Source organism: Falco biarmicus, chromosome 3 (assembly GCF_023638135.1).
Source record: "Falco biarmicus isolate bFalBia1 chromosome 3, bFalBia1.pri, whole genome shotgun sequence".
NCBI classification, from domain to species: domain Eukaryota; kingdom Metazoa; phylum Chordata; class Aves; order Falconiformes; family Falconidae; genus Falco; species Falco biarmicus.
Window position 1 is genome coordinate 90759748 of NC_079290.1, and position 25016 is coordinate 90784763.

A 25016-nucleotide genomic window follows, 5' to 3' on the forward strand; every position below is an offset into this window, starting at 1 on the left:
TGTGTTCTGCTGTTGTTGCTGCTTCTTTTTGTTTCAGGCCGACTTCCTCCACCTTCTCTGTCTTCAGGGACACAGACAGAGGGGTGGACGTTTTGCACGTGTCTCAGTTGTCCTTGAAAGGCATTGAACTGCTAACTGCAGGCCCTCACAAGTGCATCCATGACAGCAGAGTGCACGCTCAAAGCTGCAAAACCCACTCGGGAAGCAGGGTAAATTCTTAGGGCAGTTAAATACTCATTACCTGAGCTCATTTACCTATGTTCTACGTGAACTAAAGCCACAGAAGGAATGTGGCAACAACTGTGATTTGAGGGCAAATTAATATGAGGCTTTAAAAAGCGAAATACCACAATATCTGGTGGAAACCTATCATAACTGTAACAAACCTTCAGCAGTAACAAAACTGTTTCTGTTTCTCCTGTTGAAACTTGCTATTATGCTTTTCCAGCTCCTTTCTACAAGGACAAAAAGTAGCATTAGCAAATAAACAGAAGGGTTTTGCTGCAGTTTCCACAAGACATTACATGTATGGGATAGCAGAATGGGTGACACTGTCCTTGGGTCCCAAAGCGTATGGTTACACCTGTGGACTGTATTTTGTGCAGCAGCAGCTTGTAAAACCTGGGTTGATTACACCTCGATGCACAGAGGCCTTCAAGGAAGGCTAACGAGTACTGGCCAATGCTAAGCAGAACATGCCAATACAACTATCAGGAACAAAACATCACGTTTTGTTTATGGGATTACACTCAAAATGTTTGAGTAGTTTTTTATCAACAAATCCTAAACAATGCAAATGCAAAACAAGTAACTCACAGTGTGCTTTATTATTTTTTCACAATATTAACTAGACAGACATGGGAAGTTTAATGGCAGCATGTTCTTATAACATTTTAAAGACAAAGAACAACATAATCATATTAAATGATGATAAACTGACAAACTACATTACCATACATACATCATCCAAAGGTACTGGATAAACAATATCTGCTTATGTACATTTATGCTGGTGATAATTAAAAATCAAATATTCAGAAGAAAAAAATATGCTATTTAAATTATAAAAATATACAGTTTTTGTGTGGAACTCTTAATGCTGTATAACTTTTTGAAGAAGATTTCATTGTGTGATGAAGCTGCATTAATTTAGTATAGGAGTGTGGTTTAAACCAAATACAGACTAAATTAGCTCTTTTGTCTTCCTTCTATTTAGCCTTGTTTGAAAGAGATAGGAATGAAAAACATAGCTGGGCTTCTGCAATGAGAAAGAATTTTTATACTTATAAATCAAAAGGTGTTTAATTTTTTACATAGTACTGAGCCATAAACTCGTAATACAAATGAATCATTTTTCTAGCTTGTTTAAAGATAGAGGGAAAAAAAGACAGGCTTTAAACATGCTACTTCACTATACTTTTAATCAATAGGATTTCTAAGTTTGTGGAGTGCAGGTGCACAGCTAAGCAGAGTGTCATGCTTCAGGGTCAAAGCATGCAGTCCTTACGTATAGCTGACTCCCACTGCCTCATCTGGGCAGACTGTGCATGCAAGCACTGGTGGGACTGGGTCTGTATTCCTTGAACTGCATCACCTTCGTGTTTCCCTTGCACATCTTGTTTCAGAGAAATGTATTTTTTTTATAATTGTTCCTTATTAGTGCAACCCTACTCAGAGCTGTAGTCCCCACTCACAACACGAAACTGATGAACTTTTATAGTGATTGGATATCTGTTTTACAGTGATTTACAAATAATTTTGTAATTGAAAATTTTTAGCAATTGTAATCATGTAGTGCACACATTTGTAGCTGGTTTTAGTTAAAAGTTATTTTCAGACCTTCTTGGGCGAACTCCTGCATCATATGAAACTTGAGATTTTCTTACTTACCAATGTCATTCTCTGTACCTTCCAGCCCCCTTCCTTATACATCTATTCTCTGTTACCCTGATAACCCCATTACTCCTCTGGTGGATCCAGTGCTTGTTCTATTAAGAAATGTCCTCTGTGTCAGCTCTGATTTCAGAATATTGAACTTGCAGAATTTTTTTCTTGTTTTTCCATCTGCTCCTAACATACTAATCTACAGCAGATCTTAGGTGAATTTACAGATTATTTTTTGTTTCAGAAGCAAAATATTTTCTGTCATTATTTTCTTAATAAAGGGAGTGAAAAAGAGTTAATGACAAATAAATTGAATACAGCAAAATCTAGTATTTCTCTTAAATTCATACAGATTTCCTGTTTTGCAGAAGACTGCCTTCAGAATTAACAAAGTTTTATAGTGAAGAGTAATTGTGGGGTCTCTGTAACTCTGTGGGGTTACTCTGCCCTTATATCATCCTTTTTCAAGGGAAAGGATGAGCAACGAACAAGTTCCAGGTAAGAGTCATCTTTAACCAAGGAGACATTTCAGTGATCGCTTTGTTTCCCTCCACTCTCCTCTTCCTTTGTTGTCCTCTGATCTTCTGTACCTAACCAACTTCAGAAGTGTCCCTCTTTTTTAATTTTTTGCTTTTCCTACTTGGATATGCTGGGAGTGGTCAGCTGTGTGTGCATACATAGTAACACAGGATGGATTTTCACTGAAGCATAGTCATGGAGCATGGAAGTCTGTAAGGCATTTTGTGGGGGAAAAAAATTCTTATGTGAAAGTGTAATGAAGAATAGGAAAGACAGGAATTATTGCAAAAGAAATGCAGGAGTGAGAGGAGAGGATTTTATTAAAGAAGTTCAAGCTTTTATATACATTCAATGTTTCTAATATGTTTTTTAATAAATGTATTATCAACTATCATTATACCTAATGCAGCCACAATACTGTACTATTCTGCAGTCAGAATGGGAAAACTCCATTAGCTCTTTAATAAAATAAAACCAACAGTCATCATGACTCTTCTTTTTGCCTGGTATTAACTAATACACTGGGAAGTCCAGTGAGTAGACACAACAGAACACAAAATCCTCAGTATTTATTTAAATGTGTATCATGTGTCTTCTTCATATTATTTCTAAAGCAGCTTTAAAAACTTTTGCCATTGGAAGGTATTAAAAAATAAAACCCATTCAAATTATCCTGGTAGTATAGCAGCACTGGAATTGACAGTTACTCTTTTACCACTTTTGACAATGTAAACCTTTAATAAAATAAACAATATTGAAACAATTTGAGGTCTAATAGTTCATGAACTTTAATGGGCGTATGGGCACAAATTGAAACGAAGACTAGATTGTGAAATGAAACATTAGCTCGATACCAGCCAACTCCAGTTGTGAAATTGGCTGCAGACAAATTCGGCTTGGAAGCTGAAAAAAACCAAAGCCCACACTCAATCCACAATATTCGGTTGCTCCCATCTCAAATATTTTTCATACGAACCCTACACGAGCATGCCCACTTCTGACAGAAGCACTCTGAAAACATTGCAGGTGCTTTTTGTTTGATGGTGAGATTTTTCTTTTTTTTTTTTTTTTTCATCAAGCATAGTTCACATTTTTGTGTTCTTAGAAACATTTCCTTTCTATGTTTCTATAAAATTAAAAGTCATTTCAAATTTGAAAAGTAAGCTTGCTCCATCTTTGCTCATACAAAGTGTAGGTGCCATGACTAAATAGCAGTAAAAATGCTGAGATGTACAACTCTTAAACAAACAAACAAAAAAGCAGCTTTGAAGACACAACATCAACTACAGCCTTAACATTGAACATATTACATTCCCAAGTTAATGGAGATATTTTGCATATAATGCCACAAAGTTATTCGACTGAAATCTTGAGGTTGAATCTACAGTTTATTCACTGTATTTTTTTCCCACCCTTAGAGCACTTATTTATTGTATGGTACATTTCATCCAGAGCTTTGCAACTTTTTCTTTCTGTGTCTGGATGTCCAAATATCCACAAATCCCAGATTTCATAAGTTTCATAGAAAAAATAGGAGTGCTTGACTTAAACATTTGAAGCTGGACGTTTCCATGCCTCGGAGCAGCCTGTGGGACACACTTCAGATTCTTCGATTTCGTCAGGGCTCTTGGCCCCCTCCAAGTGCACGGAAAGCCCCGCTTTAAAATGCATTGACACATCTGGTTTCAGAACACAGGTCTGTTTATAAAACTGTATACCAAGTACTCTGCATTATTTTACTTGAGTTGCATTTTGTAACGTGAGCAGATGACTTCACCCCCCCACACACCCCTTTTCCTCCACCCTATTTTCACTTAAAACGACAGTAGGCACCTGCGTGACCGAGGTGTCAGAGAGTCTCTGTCCAGAGAGAGGATCTGGAGTTTCTTCATCATCTTTTCTTCTGTAGACAGTCTTAGGAAATTATTAGCATGAAATAATTTTGAGGGCGAGGGGCAGGAGGATAAAGCTCACTTTCTTTTCCTGTTATGAAAATGAACTTGATTTTGGTGTCCAGTTTGATAAACAAGGATAGTCAGAGCTAATCTGTAACTCAGCTGAGGTCTGCTTCTTGCCAAATAAAATTAAGATCTTTTTCAACTTTCAGGGATTTAGAGACCACGTCTAATTGGTTTCAAACCCCTGGAGGAACTCAGTAAGTAAACAGGATTAGTTGCAGATATGAGCCCACTAAAGTGGGACACAGGTCAGGTCTTCAGACTCCAGCTCTGCTCTGTCGAAGCAGGCACTTAAGGTCTCCTGATGTTTCTGTGTCAGTAGCCGCAAAAAAAAGTTTCACTGCTGAGAAAATCATCGGAACAGCAATTTCCTGCAAGCCCCAAAGATTTAACTTCACACTTCTATTAAAAAAAAGTATTTGAGTTGACATGTGTTAGGGTATTGTGATTATGATGTGATGGCACAACCGGTAGCTTAAAAATGCGTGTTTACAAGGCATAGGCAATCATATTTCCAACTGTTCTCCTGTAGGTATAGCCAGGTGTCCTTCAAGAAGTTGCCATCTTGACTCCACGTATGTACCATGTTGAATCATTTACTCTTATCAGTTCTTGCCAGCAGGACAGGGTGAGAACTTTGTTCACACTGACCTTGTCTTTCAGATCCCTCCCAGCCATCTAGAAAATGCAAGAAAAATCAACACAATTATGCAGCCTTTAGCAGCTCAAGTAACTGCCCTTGTAAGTGTAAGCAGGTAGGTCTTTGTCAGTATATTTGCTCTTCAAAGATAAAATAATCCAGCCAGCTGCATTAATTAAAAAAAGAGCCTAAAAGACTTTGGGGCTCATTACAGTTAAGAATAACAACATGATGTGATGACAGATACAACTTGCAGAGTTTCTGAAAATAGCAGGTTAAAATGTAAATATCTTTTAATAAATAATTTTCCTGCAATGTAAAAATAAATGATATTTCCTTTGGCAGTAATAGCTGATTTAATCTTTAGCTGGGAAGTTGTTTTGCTCATAAAATATCATTGTGCTACAGAAAAAAAAATATTATTTTGTTGTTTTGAAAGACTTTTGTAATCCACGATAAATGGGTGACTCTACTTATGTCCAAGATAAGCGCCAAGAGTGATGCAAGCTCCCACCAGAACCAGACTCAGGATAGTCTTCAGAGAGATCCAGGAGAAATCAAACAAAGGCCTCATACTGTTGCCATACAACTCCACGAAGGCATCCTAGAAAGGGAAATAATGGAATATCAAAATTGCAGTAACTTTTTCAAAGAAGGAGAGCAACTTCTTCACACTCAACGATCATCCAGCAATCACACCAGCACAAAAACCCCACACAAACCTATTAAAATAGTGATTTTGGAGTTATGTTTTTGTGCAGTATTTAGCACAAAGCTCTCCTGTCTATTTCTGTACAAATACTTCTGTAATTACTTACGGTTGTGACTTCTGCTTTAGGCATGCCCAGTCAAACAGAAGATATAGAAGCAGCATTTTTAAGTACAAGTACCACCATTTTGGCTTTTGAATGTTGTTGTGTATACAAACAACAAAGGAGGTAAATTAACCTTCATTCTCCAGATCTTTCATTTCCACTGAACGTGGGGCATCTATATTGCTGGTCAGCTTTGCTGAAAATAGGGCAGTATTTATTTGGTTCCCTTGGGATTGGTTCAGAAGACCATGTGTAGTAGCCACAGATGCTTCTTCCATATGGACTGAAGCTGTTAGGGTTGTTACACCTTTGATGGTCTTGCACAACTTTCATCAAAAGAAGTGACACCATGGTCCTGTGCTGCTGCTAATCATGTCTTGGATGTGGCAGTGGTCTGGCTGCAGGGTCTGTTGGGCCAACAAACTGATCTGATAGCCTTTCCTAAAAAAGAACTGTCTCGCCATGCGATCATCTTGTCAATCTGATTTGCCCTCCAGCCAAGACATTCAGCTAGATGAAGAGGAAGGGAAGCACACAGTGGTGCCACTTCTCACACTGCCCATGAGTCACCTGGTAAGAGGTGCAGGGGGAGTCCTCTGCCTCAGCCCTGCCCAACCCACCCTGGGCTTCTCCTTCAAGCTGCAGTTCCTCCATCTATGGAGAGCTGTTTTGTAAAGCTGCTCCAGGAAAGTCTGGAGGTGTGTGCAGGCACTGAATGGACAGGCTGTTTAAGTAGCAAAGATAAAGTTTTTGTGACTCATAAATACAAAGGGATTTGGTGGGGGTAGCGGTCAGACTGGTGATGCTCTGCATGTAATGCCTTTCTTTTAGGCTGCAATTCCTAACAAACATGAAGCTTCACGGCATTCCTGAGAGACAGAATAAATAGTACTGTATAGTATGAAAGCAGTAAATAGCAAAGCTGAATGACTTTAAAAATGTGACAAAACTGATAGCATCATTTAGGGCAACTCTTTTATTATGCAGCCAACCGAGGTCTGCTCCCAAACTACTGAGATAAACCCGCGAAACAGCTATCTAATGTGGAGGGGTCTGTCTCTACCTTTATTATGCTAGACTTCCCATTTTTGGTAGAAGTTAATATTCTCTGTTTATGTTACAGTGCCTTTAGCTATTTTGTAATGTTACTATGCTAGGAGGGAACCTGCCTTCTAAAAATGCATATATGTTATGGTTTACAGCAGGAATTAAAGAAAGAAAGGTCTCCATTATTAATATAAACCTTACAGCCAAGATAATTTTCTGTAAATTGTGTTAAATTAGCCTCCATCATGAGCCACCTCTAGCTATTGTAAGAATAAGAGTTTGTGGTTTTACCACGAGAGGGCGTGTAAGGTTTTTTAATATTTTGCCATTTTGACTCCTATTCACTAGACATGGAGTGAGATTCAAATAAATAATAGGTATTTCCTTCCAAAATACGTTAGTACATTAAGTAATATTGGTGCATGTTGTAGGTAAGACTGGGTGTCAGTAGGTAAAAGCCGGTAACAGAATAGCTATAGCCATTGACCTGAAAATACGTCTGCTTCCTGCATTTCTCAATGCTTGTTCCTCCAGGCAATAACTTTCAAACTTGGGTTTCTAAAGGTATATTCTTAAGTGAAAGCAGCTTAACCTTTGGGGGAAACGTTTTAATGCAAACTCTTCATTCCGTAGAAAATTTGGCAACTTTTGCTTAGCTGCCTGGTTTTTGAAATAGACATTTGCAAACTCTGGCCTTAATATTCTGCTGTGCTGTTGCAGAGCTGAAAAAACACACTGAGTTTGCTGTGCAGCTCGTTGGAAAGCTGCTTTTATTTCTCCTTAAGGCTATGAAGTAACACAATATCCTAAAATGTTACAGACTGGGCTAAATCCTGTTGTCGCCAGTGCAGACTCACCGACTTCCATGGGAGCTTTGTCTATGTGGGGAGTTCAAGATCAGGCCTTATAAAAATACAAGGGTAAAGTTCAACACTTGGTGATAGTATTATGGGTGGAAAAGAGAGGAAATGAAAAATACCCCAACATGGAAAAGCAAGTTATGTGAAAATGTTTTAACATTAAGATTTTAATGGTTTCTTTCTGTGGGGAAGGTCTGACTTCTGTATATTCATGACAGCCAATGCATACACAGTGTCAACATCAAAATGAGTCTATTTTGTGCCTTCCTTCTATCCCAGTTTAGGAACATTCTTCCCAGATTGTCTGTGAGACCATTTTGAATGATTTGGTAGAGCTCCTGGTATTGGGTATGAAGATGGACAGAGGGTTACAGTAAAATTTGAAGACAAGGCAAACGCATGGTATAACCTGTGGCTTAAAAGAGGAATGTTAACAAAAAATGTGCAGCATGCAGTACTTTTTTGTCTGAGATTATTACAACAATAACATGAACCCAAGCTAATGGTGTCTGCCCTATATATTACAAGTAGCTCTTTATGATTGTTCCCCCTCCCCTTCTCAAACATCCTGATTAGGCCTATTTCCGAAGCTTGTTTGAACAGCCTGTCACTATTTGTTTAAGTTTCAAACCTGTTTTAAATAAACACATGTCCATTTTATGTACTAAAACAACGAGGGGGGGGGGGGGGGAAGTATGACCCATTGCTGAAAACTGTTTTAGCACAAAGAGAACCCTAAGCAGAATCTCAACTGTTTCATAAGGTTTGTCTCCTTCTGTAAACTCATGTATTTGTCACTGGATTTTTGTCACCTAAACCAGTCTGTTTGAAATAAGAGAATCTCTGCTAAAACAAGTCAGATTAAGGAAATTGCTTGAAACACTTTATGTCCTCCAAAAAGCACTCTTTATAATGAAAGCAAAGGTCCCTTTGGCAAATAGACTGAGGCAAGTTCTGGCTTGGTCAACCTTTCTGGAAGTCTTACACAATTGGAAAGAAAATGGTTGCAGGCCTTGCTTTTAAGACCTTCAAAATTTAATGGAAAGTTATATCCTGGATGTAAAATTATATCAGGGCAGTTAAAAATTATATGGAAAAGAACTCTTCATTCAGCTCTGTAAGTTTTTAAAAAGTAATTTCTTAAAAAGCTTTTATTAAGTGAAATCAGTCCACTGCTGGTTTACTATGCAACTTTACATTGACTGTTTCTGTGAAGCAAGAAAGGTGGCAGTGGGGGAGGGAAAGATGCTCTGCCTAAGCTCCTGTTAGCACCAAAGCACCCAAGATGCCTGCCTCACCGACCTGGGCTTGACTGGCAGGCCAGGAAGATTGCCCCCAGGGTAGCCCTCGGGCCCTCTTGCCTGTTGAACTATATGAAGGGAGGACATAGTGTGTTCCTGGCTGGAGTTCCTGGGATTTGCAGGGAGCCCAGGGCAAAAGTGGAGTTTACCACCCTCGGAGGATTAGGAGGTATAATAGTGCACTGAGTCAGGGCAGCCTCAAAACAAAGCATCCAGCTCACACTCTGCCACTCTTCCACAAGCCCAAATTCGGCAGCTCTGATCCAAGAAGCAAATGGCATCTTTAACTACACAGGCATTCTTTGCTTGCACATTGAGCTGAGTTTGTTCAGTCTCGGTCCTTCTGCAGCTCAGCCTTCACCCCTGCTTGAGAGGCAAGGTGTAGCTTCTCGGCCACGGAGGAGTACGTACTTCCCATAGGCTGCGCCCAGCAAAGCAGTACGGATCTGACGGCTCCTTACTGAAAATACGGAGGGAGAAGGAGGTTTCAGCCTGGCATTTCTGACTGAGGGGGCGGTGGGGAGAGAAAACACAAGGAAGTAAAGGCTTCCTTTTTCTACCTGAATCAAACAGCTGGTGAGGAAGTGACTTTATTTCCCTCGTTATCATTGGGTTGGCAGGATATCCTCTTGAGCTACATTGTATTGAATGAAGAGCCAGTGAGACTTCCATTTTACTGAACGGGAATTGCCTTGCAGCTATTTTACGCTGCCCTCTCTGTGACTCCAAAACAAACAAACAAACACACGCTTGCTCCTGGCTTTTGAAGAAACTTGCACAGGTCTGAACAAGGCGGCTTTGCCATCTGGTATGGGGCAGGAGAGGGAATGGCATAAGCTCCAATGCCAAGGTTTAGCAGCTGAATGACTTCTCCTTCACCCCTGCCTCCACCCAAACAACATAAATTCTCATAAAAGCTTTCGTTCCCGAATGGTAACTCATTTCAGAAAGAGTTTGGGGAGGGAGGGAGCGGACAGAGCTGGTTAAATCGTCCCATGTTTTCTATGCAGTGAAACCTCATTAAAATGTCATCTTGAAGCTAACGAGGAAAGTTCTTGGAACACAAAAACTAGACAGATCTGTAGCTGTTCTTTTCCCAAAGAGTTTATGGGTCTTTTATGCAAGCCTAAGTCATGAGTACATGCAAATAAGGACAGCTCAGACCTTGACTGTGTTGTGCCGACGTGTGGTGTTTCATGAGGTCGATATCTTCAGAGAGGCCGCTATCTTTTTACGCCTGGGAGTGCTGACATGCTGGCAGTCCAGCCAGGTGCACGTTAGCAAATTACAAGGGGAGGGAAAAGAAAGTGTCACCACACAAGCCCTACCGACCATGGGCAGAGAACCTGCCTGGGGAATGGCTTCAGCATGTGCACGCCAATCAAACCCCCATCCAAACTTTTCTTTCCCCTCCTTGCTTTTGCCTGTGGTAGAAATGGGTCTATTTTGAACATTTTGTTTCCACAGTGCCCCATACAGTCTTAGGTCTGCAGCCGATGTGTCAGTTGCTGGCTGTGTAGCCTTGTTTTTTTCTCCAGTGATATCTGAGGTTTCTGACTTCGGGCAAAACTGGTTCACATCACAGTGGTCTTACCTAACTTCTTTGTTCCTTGTCCTTGCCACCTATTTGTATAAATTCTTGCGTCGGTGAGCCTTTGAGCGTGGGGGTGTATCTTGCAGTCTTGCCAGGCTCTCACTGAAGTCTGTCTTAATTGAAATCAGTGGAAATATTATTTGCATAAGGCTGATTAAACATGGTACTCAGATGGAGACTTCTAAGGAGCAAGGACTAATTGTGGTTAGGTTTGTTCACGAAAACCGATGCATATGCTTAGAAATATATACATGTGAGTGGTTATAGTAATGGGGGTGACTATTCCTCCTGTCCACACTCCTAGAGAGTCACCCTGCTGGCAGACAGATTTCCTCCAGACCACTGTGAGATGAGGGACAAACCCAGGCTTTGGTGAATGGTCAAGCCATCTCTTTAAACACAGGATTTGTAAGGTGTTGATCATTCAGCTTGCATGGAAACCCTTGCCGTGTTCAGACTGGGCTGCATTCTTGTTAAACCAAGTCAGCATGAGAAATGTTTCAGTAATTTAGTCTTGGCGTCTCTACTTAATTCAGTTAGACGTGGCTCTGCAATATGCAAAAGCCCAGACCTAGTGGAGGCTGCCTTGTTTTCTTATTCCTGGAAAGGCCCGCATTAAAATGAGGTATTTCTGGCATCAGCATAACAGCTGTAATGTCACTACAGCAGCTAGCTGGTGGTATTTAATGGGTGCCACTGCTGAGGGAGCAATATTAGCATTAATGAGAGAAAGAAGGCGAGAAGGCCTTCTGGACAAAATTGTTGAAGTTCAAACAACATGCTCAAAGCTGCTGTACTTGATCCTTCACAATTTTCTTTGCAGATCTCTTGTGGGTTGATAATCCTAATCCACTAACTTGCTGTTTGTTTGCATCGATATTTAGTTTATTTTAGTTTTATTTTCCGATGGTACCCTACTTAGGTAGAGTGCTAGAAGCTGTGTCTAACTTGTACCTAGAAAAAAATGTGTCCCTGCTTGTATTTTCATGAATCTCAGATGCACCAAGAGCTATTCAGTTTTAGGCCAGCTTCTGCTCCTTCTATTCAAATGTATCAAACCCATTCCAGAGAGTTTACGTTGACATACAACAGTAAACTTAGCAAACACCCGCCTATGGATTTGTGGATCACTTTGGAGGAGAAAACAAGTGTCACAGAGTTGTTGGGGGGACTCACCTCATCCTGTAATACTGTTCTTATGCCTGCATCCTCTGAAAAGAAGCTAGATGCATTAGGACCTCTGTCAAACCTTAAGAATGACTGTAAAATGAAAAAAATGACAAAACAGGTCTGAATGACAACACAGGCCTGTTTCTCTCAAGATGTCTAAATTCTGCCTCACTCATAATACTCTTTCAATATGAGCGCCCTTACACTGGAAAGAGCCTACCAAGTTTAAAAGCCCAGATCTGAAGATCTAGCTACAGCGGGTATGTTGGTAGTACAGGGAAATATGAGCACATCCCCCGTTATGTTCCCCACCTGCTCCAGCTGCCCGTGCTGCTCGTGGGCCACCACACAAGAGTTAAATCACATAACCACCTGAGAAATGGGAACTGAAAGTAGCTGCTTGTAGAAATGCTCAGAGTGCAGTGGCACAGCATTTGTCATCAAGGCCATGGAGGGGTTTACTTAATAAGCGCATCCAGCTGTGCCGGGCTCGAGGCACAAGTATTAGCGGAGGTAGAGAGAGGAAAGCAAGACAGCAAGGCTGTCGGTCTGGTGACGGGGCCTGGCGCGCGGCGGCCTCGGCCAGAGAAGGCCGTGTGTGCGTGTGAGCAAGAAGGGTGAAATTGAACCGGTCTGAGCAGGTTGTCCCATTGGCTGAACCACGAGGGACCAGTCATGCATTTTTCTGCTTCTTGTTTTAACATCCCCCAGGGAAACACTCCATCCCGTGTTTGTTGCCTCAACACTTCGTTCTGATCCAAATCCCTTTGGCTTTAACTTGTGCTCAGCATTGAGCAAGAGCAGCACAGAGCTGGAGCAGCAGCCCTGGCGCTCCTCGGTGCTCCAGCAGCAACAGGTCACACAGAGCTACCGGCACCTTTGGCAGAAGTGCCACCCCTTCCTCACGTGACTTGCAGCAGGCTCTTGGTTTTTCTAAATCTTGTGGCAATTAGCTGATTTACAGGGCCAATGAGACAACATAGCTAATATTATGATAAAGTAACCTCATGATAAATCTGCAGTTTAATGAGTAAGTGCAAATAAAGCTTATGCTGTAGACTTCAATGGACAGTTACACTTCTAGCAGCAGCCACCTGGAAAATACGAATTTGCGCACGTGTTTTCCTTGGCAGCCTACATCTCATTAGCAGCCCAAACCATTTCTGCTCACCTGTAAAAGCTTTATTTTAAGTAGAGAAGAGGCAGCATTTTTTGGTCATTGCTTTCTCTTGCTGTTTCCTAAGTCAGCCCTTGGGTGCTGTACTCTACCGGGAACCGTGTGTCAGTTTTAGCCGCAGGGCAGGCAGACGTGTCCTGGCAGGCAGGCAGCTGGATGGAGCAGGCTGCGAGTGCCCCCCTCCCGACACGGTGCGTGCAGGAGTGGAGGCCTCTTGGTGGCTTGCTCCATGTTCTCATCATTTTGCAGCTAAGTGATAATGGGAAATTAAAATAAGGGGAAGTTCCTACTCTGCACCTGCTTGGACGAGAAGTTTGGCTTTGGTTTAGGTGCCTCCCCTCCGCTCCTCCTTCTTGTCCTTTCGGTCCTGTTCACCACTTAGGCAAAAGGCACAAGACCTGGGAGACAAATGGAGGGTGAAGGAGCAGGGAAAGGAATGAGGAGAGTCTGCAAGTGGGAATTTAGACAGAATGAACTGTCTAAATACGACAGGTGAAAACTGCCTGTTGCCACAATGAGATGAATCCTACTTTTAAGCCAAGATAGCTTTATGAGTTGCTTTGCTTTATGGGAGACTCGTGGGTTAAGGTTTGCTGGTAAATCTTGATATTTTTGGGTTCATCTAGAAAGTCCTTTGGCAAATGCTATCAGGTAAGAGCTAACAGGGACCACATGAAAAAAATAAGGAAAAGTCAGAGTGTAAGAATACAATTCACGAACAGAACAAAGGACTTTGTTTTGTTATTCAAAACAGCTCAAATTCATTTGCATACACAGTTGTAATCCATTAACTATGACCATTAGATTTATTCAAATGCCCCCACGCAAAACCAAAATACGAAGACTTAATGCAATGCAAACCACCTCTGCCCCTCCACCTCCAAACCCAACAACAAAACAAACAACAGGCATCCTGTAGAAGCGGGATCTTCTCCCATCCAAAAGCAAGTACCACTGGGAAGTTTGAAAGCAACACACCTCCTACCCATATGCATACTTCAGTTTCTCTGTAAAAAGAATTTCTTGCTGATACAAGAAAGGGCAGAAATTCTGCATGTTTCCTTCTAGCAGGAAGCTTTAAAACTGACTAGCAGCAGGAGAAGAAGGGTTATACTGTACTTCAGGGGCTTTGCTGGTGTCGCTGTTCTGGCCAGATCCCTTGATGAAGGCATGGCTTATACCAACTGCAGGAGCCTTCCAGCATGGTTGAAGTACCTCCCAGACAATGTGAGTTATACTGGCAAAAGGACTCCTCTGTTTGGTGTAAGTCTGCGTAAGTCTACATAGTGGGGAAAGGAATCATGCCAAAATAGTTATCTTTGTAGGCTAGGGATGTGATTTTTTCCCCATGAGATAGTTATGCTGGCCAGACTTTGTCATGTAGACCCTAGGAACTTTTATTTGCAAAATAAGACTGTAATTTATTTTAACCAGATGTTCAGCACTGATCTGTGTCTGTGCATTCACAACACACTCCAAGTTATTTTTACTGTGAAAGACATGTACCTTGGACACCGGTGAGATTTTAAAAACATAACTCTGAAACTTTAAGGCTGTGGTGGGTTTTCTTTCCTTTTGGTGGTGATGGGTAGTTCCCAGTGAAGTAAGCTGGTGTTCTGGGTATTGAGTTTTGCTCCTATCAATCAGATCCTCTACAGGTCCTGTAAGGCAGAAGTCTCAGCTCTCCCGGGTATCAGACATTCACATCAATTGCTGGAGCAAGTCATGCAGTTCCTTACAACCTAATGGCTGCTGGGAGCATAGGGTGAGAGCCGAGGTGACCTAGGATCTCTCTCTTTTCAGTAAAGAGCAGGAGGTACGAGTGCCAGTCCTCTGAAGAAACAGAACCCTCTTTGTTTTCTTTCATGCCTGGTGTTCTTGAGAGGAGACAGGGGCTGGTTCTGCTACAGGACAATGATCATCCGAGTGGTCACATAGCTGTCACTGGAGCCTGATGTACCTACCACTATCAACAAGTTACACACACACATCCTTGGGAACAGCTGAAATACAGCTTAGCCTGCATTCCTATGGCCAGTCATTCAAAACAGAAACTAAAGGGTCTGGTTAACTGCTGCTTTTTTTTTTTTTGCCTTTTTTTTTTTTCATAAGCCTGCATGTCCTTGCTGATCATTCACAAAGGGCTGAGCATTTATATTTCCTGTTGACATCCTTTGAAAGGGAGAATGCCAATGGAAATCGGATCTTTTAATGAACAATTTCTGTGGACAGCACGTCAGATGAAAATTCATGAAGGATTTAAATCTATCATTGTGACCTTGAACTAACAGCACAGGGAAGGAGAAGGCCATTAACTTAGGCAGGAAAGAAATTACTTCATGTGTTGGTGTTTCCAAGTGAGAAGAAATTTCATGTAAAATTTCAGATACTCAAAGGAAAGAATAAAAAACAAAATCAGGGATATCAGCCAAGAAAAAAATAAATGCATTACCTATGAAATCAGTCTTGAAAGCTTTCCTACTTTCTAAAATAAATAAGACCCCACAGATCAGAAATAATAAAAAAACCCCCAACATATAGGGTCCTAAATTTCATAATTTACTTTTTTAAGTACTTCTAAGTGCAGGTGGATCCACACAGCAGAGTGCAGTTCTATGGAGAGGAAAAGAGAACTGACTTTGCACCTCAACAAGCCTACTCAGGGGCAGGTATAGAGGTACAAGCACCAGGTGGGCTAACGATTCCTGCTGCGAAACTAGTGCAGCCAGTGTTTAGAGGCAGCTGAAGTATCCCTGTGCCGTGCTGTGCCGTGCCGTGTAGATGTGCCCTGAGGCAGTACCAGAGAAATAATGATGGATCCTGCTGTGCACAGAGAGTCTTACGGCACCACGTACCCCGTACAGCAATGTACGCTATGACTCTTGCACCAGCAGATGCTGCTGAAAGGCCAGTCTCTCTTGCCCAGTCACTTCAAAGTAGCCTCAAGAATTTCATTAAAGCATTAATCTGCCATTAAAGAGCTACCCTTGCTTAAGAGCCAGAGGAAGTGATTACAAGAGCTGAGGGATTCCCCTGTGGTAGAAAGGAGAGGGATTAGATCTGGAAGTAGGCACAGCAATCATCTAGAGGATGGCCACAAATAACTCCTGTGTGTAACTACCTCCTGCATCTGTCTCTCTTTGGGGGAGGACCTGTACCCATCCTGATGCTCTTTTTATTGGTGTTCTGCCATTGTTGTCAATGCACTTCTACCTCGGATCTTCCATCACCAACATCTGCTGCTTCTACCCCTGAGTAGGAAGGCACAAGCATGATTTCCATCAGCTTCGCATCAATAGGGGCCTCCTGCCACAGGGGTAACTCTTAGCTGGCAATTTATGGCTGGAATCTAATGTCTAAGTGACATAAACCACCCAGGAGCTGCCTTCAGAAGCTCCTATAATTAACTGTTGCTGCTATAAGTTTAGACAAACCCAGGAAAGTACAAGCAAAATTCTGATTTGCTATCTGATCTTCTTCTATCTAGGTTCTTATGCCACACACATTGCTGTGCTATCTGAGCATCTTGGTGCCTGGATGCAATTCAGTTAAACCCTTTTCAAGCTAGCAGTCTAAGCTGCAGTCCTGACACCACTTCTACATGCAGCCAACTGTTTTGCTATAAGCAAACTGTGAAGAAGCTTCTTCAAAGGCTCCCTGAACATACCAACTTCTCTTGTCTTCTTTTCCCAGATAATGTAAGGTTGGGAAACTTGCCAAGCATCATGCTAAACGAAAAGAGACATTCAAATTGCAGCAAGTACAGGAGCCAAGGGAGCCCAGTCTGCCAGAATGTTATTGTAGCATTCTCAAGAAGCTCACGGCATTAAGACTTCATTTTGTTGTGTGCCTGCCTGTCTGTCTAGGAGATGCTCCACTGGAGGCCAGAAAGTCATTGCTTCCTCAATATTAAATACAATTGTCTCAGCTAACTACAAACCATTTGTTAGCCTCAAACTTTTGAGTTAGTTTTCTTTCTTTTTCTTTCAATATTGGAGGCGTTTGATCCTGCAGTTACTGTTGCTTGAAACAGAATTTCTGCTTTCAAGAGGATTTTAGATAGACCCTTTTCTGATGACCATACAGTCGAAGTAATAACACAGACAGGGACCAGCAGTCACAAAGGTGATGAAAAGAAACTGTATTATTTCTGGATGAGAAATACTAGATACGGGTTTGATTGATTTAAGCCCAAGTCAGGGAAGAGAAAAGTTCAGAACTTATCTACACTTTAACAGTAAAGAAGCAATCCTCTCCCCTAGGAGGAACCTTTTATACTGATATCAAAGTGTATTCTGACTCATTAACTGAAATACGTTGTGCTGGTGGAAGACAGTTATATCAGCAAGATTTTGTCTACATAAGAGTTTGCACAACTATAATTTATATCCATTTCAAAAGTCAGAAGCATAAGCAACGTGGGTGTACAGTAGAGTGCAAACCAGGCATGAAACATGGGAGAAAATCTGCAGGCCAGTGTTTTGGTCTATATGTTTGATTTTTACAAATTTGTTCCTGTCTGTATGTCTATAATGAAAGCAGTTTAAAAAAAAAAAAAAAACAAAATCTAGAGCAACATAGGCATCAAGAAACAAAAACCTAAGTCCCTTCCTTTTTTTTTTTGGCTATTCATTCCCACAGCTTTAGCCACAGAGTTGGGGTGGGGGTGGGGTGGGGGAGGAAGCTGAACTGAGCCCATGATCATGGCATTAAGTTGATTTGACTATTAGAAAACTTTAATTTAAATGTTCCCTACAGGGTTTCTGGTATTTATTTCCTTATTTACTTCTTGAGCCTATTTAATACTTTGACCTGAAAGAAGAAGAATTTGCACAAGCAAGAGGATTAAAGGTTCAAATTAGTTAAAGATGAAACAAATCTATTGACTCATTAAAGCCCAGTGTTCCCAGTGTCACCAGCAATACTCTCATACATTAAACTGTTCATATGCTTGCAGTGGAGGAAAAAAACATCTTCAGCATAGGTTACAGACAGCTTTTGATTGGAAAAATCTCCTGCTCCTTTGCATCCTTTTTGCCTAATGTTTTCTGTCCCATCTAAATGGTCTTCCTATGTATGTAACAACCACGGGGGGGTTACTGGGTCTCTCTTCATGCCTGCCTGATGCTGTACATCGGTTTTAGTCTGATTTTGTCATCTTTGTCCACTCTCAAATTGCACCTCTTTAACTTGCACCCCTTTCATTTGTTGGGGTTTTTTTGCATGCCTTGTTCACGTACTCCCTTTCCTTCTTATGTGTGTTTCTTCAGCTATTCCTTGTGTGATTTCTTCCTTCTATGGCTGTGTAACCTTCCTTCATTCATTACCTCTGTTTTTACACACATCCAGTACTACCTTGCACAGTTTCCACAAAGCATTTGTGCATGCACAAGTTACACCTTTCCTTGCTGGTATATTGCTTATTCCAGTCTACTGAGTTGAAGTTAGCAGAGACAAATACATCACTGTCATTGTGCCAGCTAATCGTGCTTGAGCTGTGGTCCCAGCAGGTTTTAAATGCAGCTGGCTGCCACAATGCTGAGTGTAGCCTAGGTGGATGGAACTGCCAAGTCACCGTGGGCATTGTGCCAAGGGGACTCTTCAAGGTTGTGTTGTGACACAGTAGTAGCTTGCAGTGAGGACTAGCCCCGCCTAGTACCCAGCGAGACTCCGCTACCCAACTTGTGTCTTGAATACACCTCGGTTGAGCTGGCGCTCCTCTAGAAGCAAGCAGGTTGGGTTAGGAGCCTGTGGAAGAAGGCTTAGCACAAACACCAGTTGTGTCTGGTTTGCTGTGAAGGCAACTCAAAACTGTGCTTGGAAAGCAGGGATACCTGGGCACCATGCTGCTGTAGTTCATCCCTGCTCAGTGAATCCTGTTATGTGGAAGGTGCAGCACGTCTATGGGTTTTACCAAGAAGCTGGTAGCTGCTGAGCTACAGGAGAAGCTCTCTGAAGGCTTTCACACTCCTGGGAGGAGCAGCAGCTCATACAGCTGTGTTTAGTATTTCACCTCTGGCCAATTTTTAAGGGTAGATTTAGGAGGAGAAAGATGAAGTAGCTCTCTGTTGACTTTCTTAGATACTAAAATACATACTTATGTCACAGTTTTTAAAGAAAACAGAATAGCATCACCTCGATGAGATGAAAGGTAGGATCCATGAACACAGGAGCTCTGATACTGAATTAGTCTTGTGGTCCACCTAGACATTAAGACTTGGTGAGTCAGCCACAATCAGTTTATGATCAATACCTGAGTTAAGAGTAGTTTCTTTCTTTTTGTGCATCACTTTTCCAAGATGCTGTTGTATCAAGTGTCCAGAAATCTACGTGCCTCCTGATCCATCTGATCAAGCACAGGGGAGCAGCCAAAGTCCCTTTTACCACAATTTTGTTAATAGTTCTTTTGAGTTCAACATTGCTCACTCAGTTTCCTTAAGCTGGATATTAGCAACAAAGACCTGCTAATGTCTACTTTCCAAAAGTTGTTAAAATGGTTTGGAATTTCTAGTTTAGCGTTTAATTATTTGTCTTCAGAGATTCAGTTGCATAGTCTTTCCCACTTAAAGTTCAGCTAAATAATGTTCACGTTATATTCTATACAGCGGTATCTCCTCTGCCTCTGTGGCCCAGTCTTTCTCTCCTGAACAGTTTGTAGGTAGATAATGATGTTGTTCCACTACGTTTCCCTACCATTCATTATTATTGAAATCATCCTCCACGGCAAAATATTCTGATTTTTCTTTTGCTTTTAAGCTTGTTACATTTGTCTAAATACTTACACTTACTCAACTCCTTTTTCTGATACCTTCCCAGTTTTACTGAATTCCCTTTTATGCATTTACCAAAATTATGACTCTCTGATGGTCGTAATTGGCATCGTGTTCTCTGAATTCACAAGATGCTGCCATATATACAGCTGTCTTTAATAGACGTATCTGACTAATATGTTCCCCAGATCCTCATAACTTCTGGATTATTTGCAGGATCTACTTCTGTTCTGGTCCTCTCCATTTTCTAGGCTCTCCTTTCCCCAGAAGGTTTCCTCACCCTCTATCTAACAAACTAAAATGCTTTCTTGCACAGTCTTTTCTGGCCACACTCAGAACTGGCATAGATCTCACTGCCTCAGCAGACTTGCATATGAAACTGGGAACAACTGAGTCAAAGCCATTAGCCTCGACTCAGACCCAGAGTTTTCTGTCTAGCCAAATGATGTTAGTTCCCAGACAGTCTCTCTTACTTACTGGTAAGAAAAGCTCATCCTGTGTCTCATGATATTCATTTTTTTGGCTGAAATTAAGAAGCTTGCTGAGTTCATGTTCCTCACGACTCCGTTCCTGGGGACAACTGGGGGCACTTGTCTTGCAAGCCTCATTCTAACTGGTGGCAAAAGCCATCTTCAGTCACAAAGGATTGCATTTTCTGCCAGAGAAGGGTGATCTGACCCTCTGCTCTGTAGCCAAGCTTCTCTTCCATCAGGAGGCTGGCTTCTTACAACAAAGCGTTGGCCAGCTTGTGCCTCAGAGCCACCCTTCCCCTCCCAGGTGCTCTTCCAGTGTCTGAGCTTCCTCAGTTTCTCACAGATACTTGTCAGATTTCAGAACATTTGAAAGTAAAGAAGCAGAAGCTTTGTAAGATCAAGGGTCCTTAACAGAAGGTAAGATATTTTAACCAGTCCCCAGTCAAAATAAGGGTTGCTATCTTTTTATCTGCTTGCTTAAGTTTTAATAAAATGGTGGGCTTTTGGTTGGGCAAATGACTGTCAGTACTGTACTGCCCAAGTGAGTTCTTTCTCATTCTCACTGTAATGCATCCCATTTCCCTAAATCTACAAAAAATGTGCTTTCAAGTTACATTCCTGAACACATGAGTAGACGTCTAAACAAATAGACTTGAGTTTCAGAGGAGGGGACCTCCTGCCTTGGTTGTCTGAAGTTAGATAGGTGAAAGTCTTGGGCCAAGTAATACGTTACAAAGCTACAGTTTGAATGGGGACAGAGGAAGTTAAATTCCTGATTCCATTTCTAAATTTGTAATATTATGCATTAATAATCATTGCATTGATAATAATTGAATTCAAATTTTTGGGATTTAAAAAATATTTTCTGAAAATTGTGTTTGAATTTTCTGCAGTTTATTTGACAGGGCATTGGAACCAGCCGCATTAGTAAGCAACCAGCAAACTGAACAAGGGCTGAGTGAGTGACAGGGAGAGACAACGTAGGGATGCAGATCCAGCACTCCTGGTCCTCATCATGCAAAAAATAGAGGGATTTCAATTTCCTTACAGGAAAGACAGGAAATTCAAAGTTGGTGAGAGGACATACTTTTCCATGGGATTCACAATTAGACCATTTTAATATATAAGGTATTTAAATTAGATGGTTGCTACAGGATGCTGAGAAGTGAGTTTAGCAAGCTTCAAAGAATTATTAAATGTTTCTGTAGTAAACAAAAGCTTTTAAAAGTTATTCCAAAATAATAGTATTAGTATTAGTGTTGGTATTCGTAATGGTAATAGTACTGATAACGGTAATGGTATTGGTAACGGTAACAGTAACGTTAAAGGTAATGGCAATGGTAATAATAATGGAAGCCTTATGCTTGAGGGATGAAGTCAATCTATGAATTCTTAAAATTAGTGTGGGGTCTTCAGGGGGACTACGCAGTACAGGGGAAAGGATAGGAGAGAGAAGAGATTATCCTAAGTTCATCTCTTATGGCATTTCTTCACCTTCATCTGAAGCAGGTGGTGCTGAGCACAGGTGCAGGCACGGTCTGTGCTGGATGGATCATGATTTTGGTGAAGAAGGGCAATTTTTAATACTTGTGTACTAGCTGAGCAGGGCACTTTTGCGTCCTTGTGTATTTTACAAAGATTTTTTTCTACACTTTTTAGTGTTTATCTAACTAAAAATGACATTGATAGAGACAAAACCCATGGATTCCTAACATAAGATTTGTACAGAAATTTAAAAACATGAGCAACATAGTACCTTTAACTTAAGAAAAAAATATAGTATGTCTTTTTTATATGGAAAACTAACGTGACTAGGATTAAAAAAAAACCTGGAAGTTAAATGTTAGTTATAATAAAAGATGAAGAAGAGAAGTTCAAGACATTTTCAAAACACGCAAGTTCTTTAATATTAAAAGGAACATTTTCCTAAAATATATAATGAAAACTAAAAAGTAAACAGAATAAAAATTTGGTTTTGTCCATGTGCTTTATCCAAATAGAAGGACTAGTAATTAAACATACAATGGGAGCAACATAAAGGGAAGAGGCTGTATTAAAAACAAAAAGAGAGCGGTGTTCCTTATTTAACTGAAAATAAAGCTAAACAACCTGCTAACGCTACCAAATTGAAACCTGTGCCAGGGTATAAAATGCTACTGTTCACGTATGGCTGCCTTCACTCCTTTGTCCAGCTATAGATGACTGTGACGGTTAGTTGTGGGTTTTTAATTGAACTAATTACAGCGGGGGAGCAGGCTCTCCCAGGCTGCTCTGAGGGCCATCCCTTGCCACCTAGAGAGGTGTCCCTGCACCACGGGGCTGGGGTGGATGCTGCAAGGGGCCACAGAGGTATGACTGATGGCGCTGGGGCAGATAAGGCTCCACAGAGCCTCAGCTGGATCCTGTGGCTGAACCCAGGGGCAGAAGGGCAGCCTGAGTGCAGGTGTCCTCATGGAGGGCCACCCGTAGGAGCAGGGCCACAGGCTGTCTCCCTGCACGTGATGGCACTGCAGAAGACAACAAAGCCGCGTTAAAGTCTGCAAGGCTGTATCAGTCTTTGCTTCTTATCTATTCTCCCTAGAGGACTCCTTGGTTTATTTTTATTTTTCATCCTTCCTTGAATCTCTTTCATTTCCTCCCCTCTTCAATTATACATCATTATATTATATTTAGATAGAAGTATGTGAATATTTTTAACGACATCAAGCCTTCTAAAGTTGTATTCATGGAAGAGAATACAGCATATATGCCTGTAGTGCGCCACGGGTAACATAGTGGTGCCTTTCTCACGGTCAGCCGTGCTTCCCAAACTCCCCTCCCCCTCACCCGAGTACTTTCACTCACCTCTTTTCAGACCACTAAGCAACCACTGTCAATCACCCTTCACACCCCATCCCACCACTTTCGCTCTCAGTCACTTGCCCACTGCCGTGACTCTGCCAGGATGCACCTCGCCAAAGCACTGCAGACGCCCACCCCTTCTTACTCACCTCCCGAACCCTTTCATGCGGGCAGGGACATTCGACAGTAGCTCAGCTAGAGCTGTGGGTACTATGGTAAATGCCGAAAATTCAAAGCAAGAGAGAGAGGAGATAAGGGGTGACGTGGACACTAGGTGGGAAATTCCTTAGTCAGATCTAGCAGGTATGACTGTCCGGGAGGGATTAGGGAGTGCGGGAAACTCATCTGCTTGAAGCACTTCTGCAACGCAACAACTACACCCAGAGGCGAGTCCCCTTAGGTTCAATCAATACAACGAGAGAGAGAAACTCTTCCAGAAGGTGATTCAGAGAAGCAGCAGCCTAATGTGGCTGTCCCCAAGCTGCCCTCTGGAGAAACCTCTCCCCGCCTCTGTTGAGCACAGAGGGGAAGTCCTTGCCTACAGATGCAAGCGAGAGTGCCAGAGTGCCTCGTTTAATCTCTGTATCTCTGCGCATCATCTGTGGATGGTGGTAACTAAAGTACTTGACTGGGCCATGTGGAAGAGTGTTCCTGGAAGGTGTGTGCTACAGCAGCTGTGGAGGAGTGCCTGCAGCGGGAAATTACAAGTGGCTCTGTGCGTGCACAGAGCTGGGAAGTCCCCCACAAAGAGGTTGTCCATGCCTGCTGAGATCAAGGACAGATACTCTTCTCTGTTACTCTTTTAGAAAGGGTCATGGTATTTCCCTTTGGGAATTGTGTATCACAGCAAGTCAATTTTAGCTGTGTTTATCTTAAGTGGTTTTATATTCCTGCGTTAGTTTGCTGTAGTAAAAGAAAGTCTGCCATTTGCATTTGCATATCTCCTCAGTGTTTGAGTGGGAAATGATAAGGAGAAATTTCTCCAAAACACTTCAACCTGAACATTGCTTATCTTTCCTTTCAGCCTATTGTTGAATGAAATATCATTTCAAGCTAAGGGAGGCACTATTTGACAGAACAATAGATATCTCTCCACACCTGTCAAGTTAAAGAGTAACTGGAAGGTATTACATTCAGAGCTATTACCTTACGTAAGTATCATGCAGAATCCAAACATATTTCCCTCTGTAAGTAAATCTAAAGACTACACATTGGAGACGTATGTATATGCATATGTATATCATATACATATTTATATTACATATACGTGTATATATATACATCAATACTTGCATACGTATGTATAATGCTGAATGGTTTGGACAGCTAAGTGAAAAATCAAGACCCATGTAAAGAAATTAAATGTAGTATTCCACTGCTGTTTCCCCAGCTGGTTCATCAGTAGAGTCCGCCGTTGGGTGGTTACAGGTGCAATATACCCACCTTCGACGTTGTAAAGGCTGAGTGCTAGAGCCCGCGCTCCCCTTAAGCACCTGTTTTACCCACTGCCTTGAGGTCAGCAGAACGAGTTCCCCTGTTTTCATTTGACTTTGGCCAGGTCCTCCACATGCCAAACTGAACTTCTCACAGTTCAAAGAAGAATCTCCCATTGCGAATGGAGCCAAGCGTGTTGTGTTACCAGGGTAGGGGTGTAGCATCTGCACAGAGACCAGGAAGACCCCGGAAGGGAATGGTCCGGACTGTGTGCTGAGGGTTTCAATTACGACGTTCATTTAACCCAAAAAGCCTGCTGCTGCAGAAAGCCACAGATGTTTTGTTCCTCTTCCTTGGGTCTTCCAGTCTTTACAGACATCACAAAGACACCGTGCATAAATAATGTTTTGATTTTATTCAAGCTTTCTGCTCAGGACTGTGACCCAGACCACTGTAGAGACAATCTCATTCCAGCTAGCAGATGCCTGTATGAGATCTTACAGTTCTTGTCCTTCACAAATACTGCTTAGCCC

At 41.7% G+C, this 25016-nt stretch overlaps 1 protein-coding gene across 1 annotated transcript in view; it reads right to left on the minus strand.

Moving 5' to 3' along the window:
• Positions 1 to 806: 806 nt before the first annotated feature.
• The window catches only part of BCL2 (BCL2 apoptosis regulator), a 96813-nt gene continuing 72603 nt past the window's right edge, over positions 807 to 25016 (minus strand). The window contains exon 2 of the mRNA XM_056332510.1: positions 807 to 5605. Coding sequence (XP_056188485.1) covers positions 5471 to 5605 — 135 coding nt within the window. The 3' untranslated portion in view covers positions 807 to 5470. The remainder of the gene's footprint in view (positions 5606 to 25016) is intronic.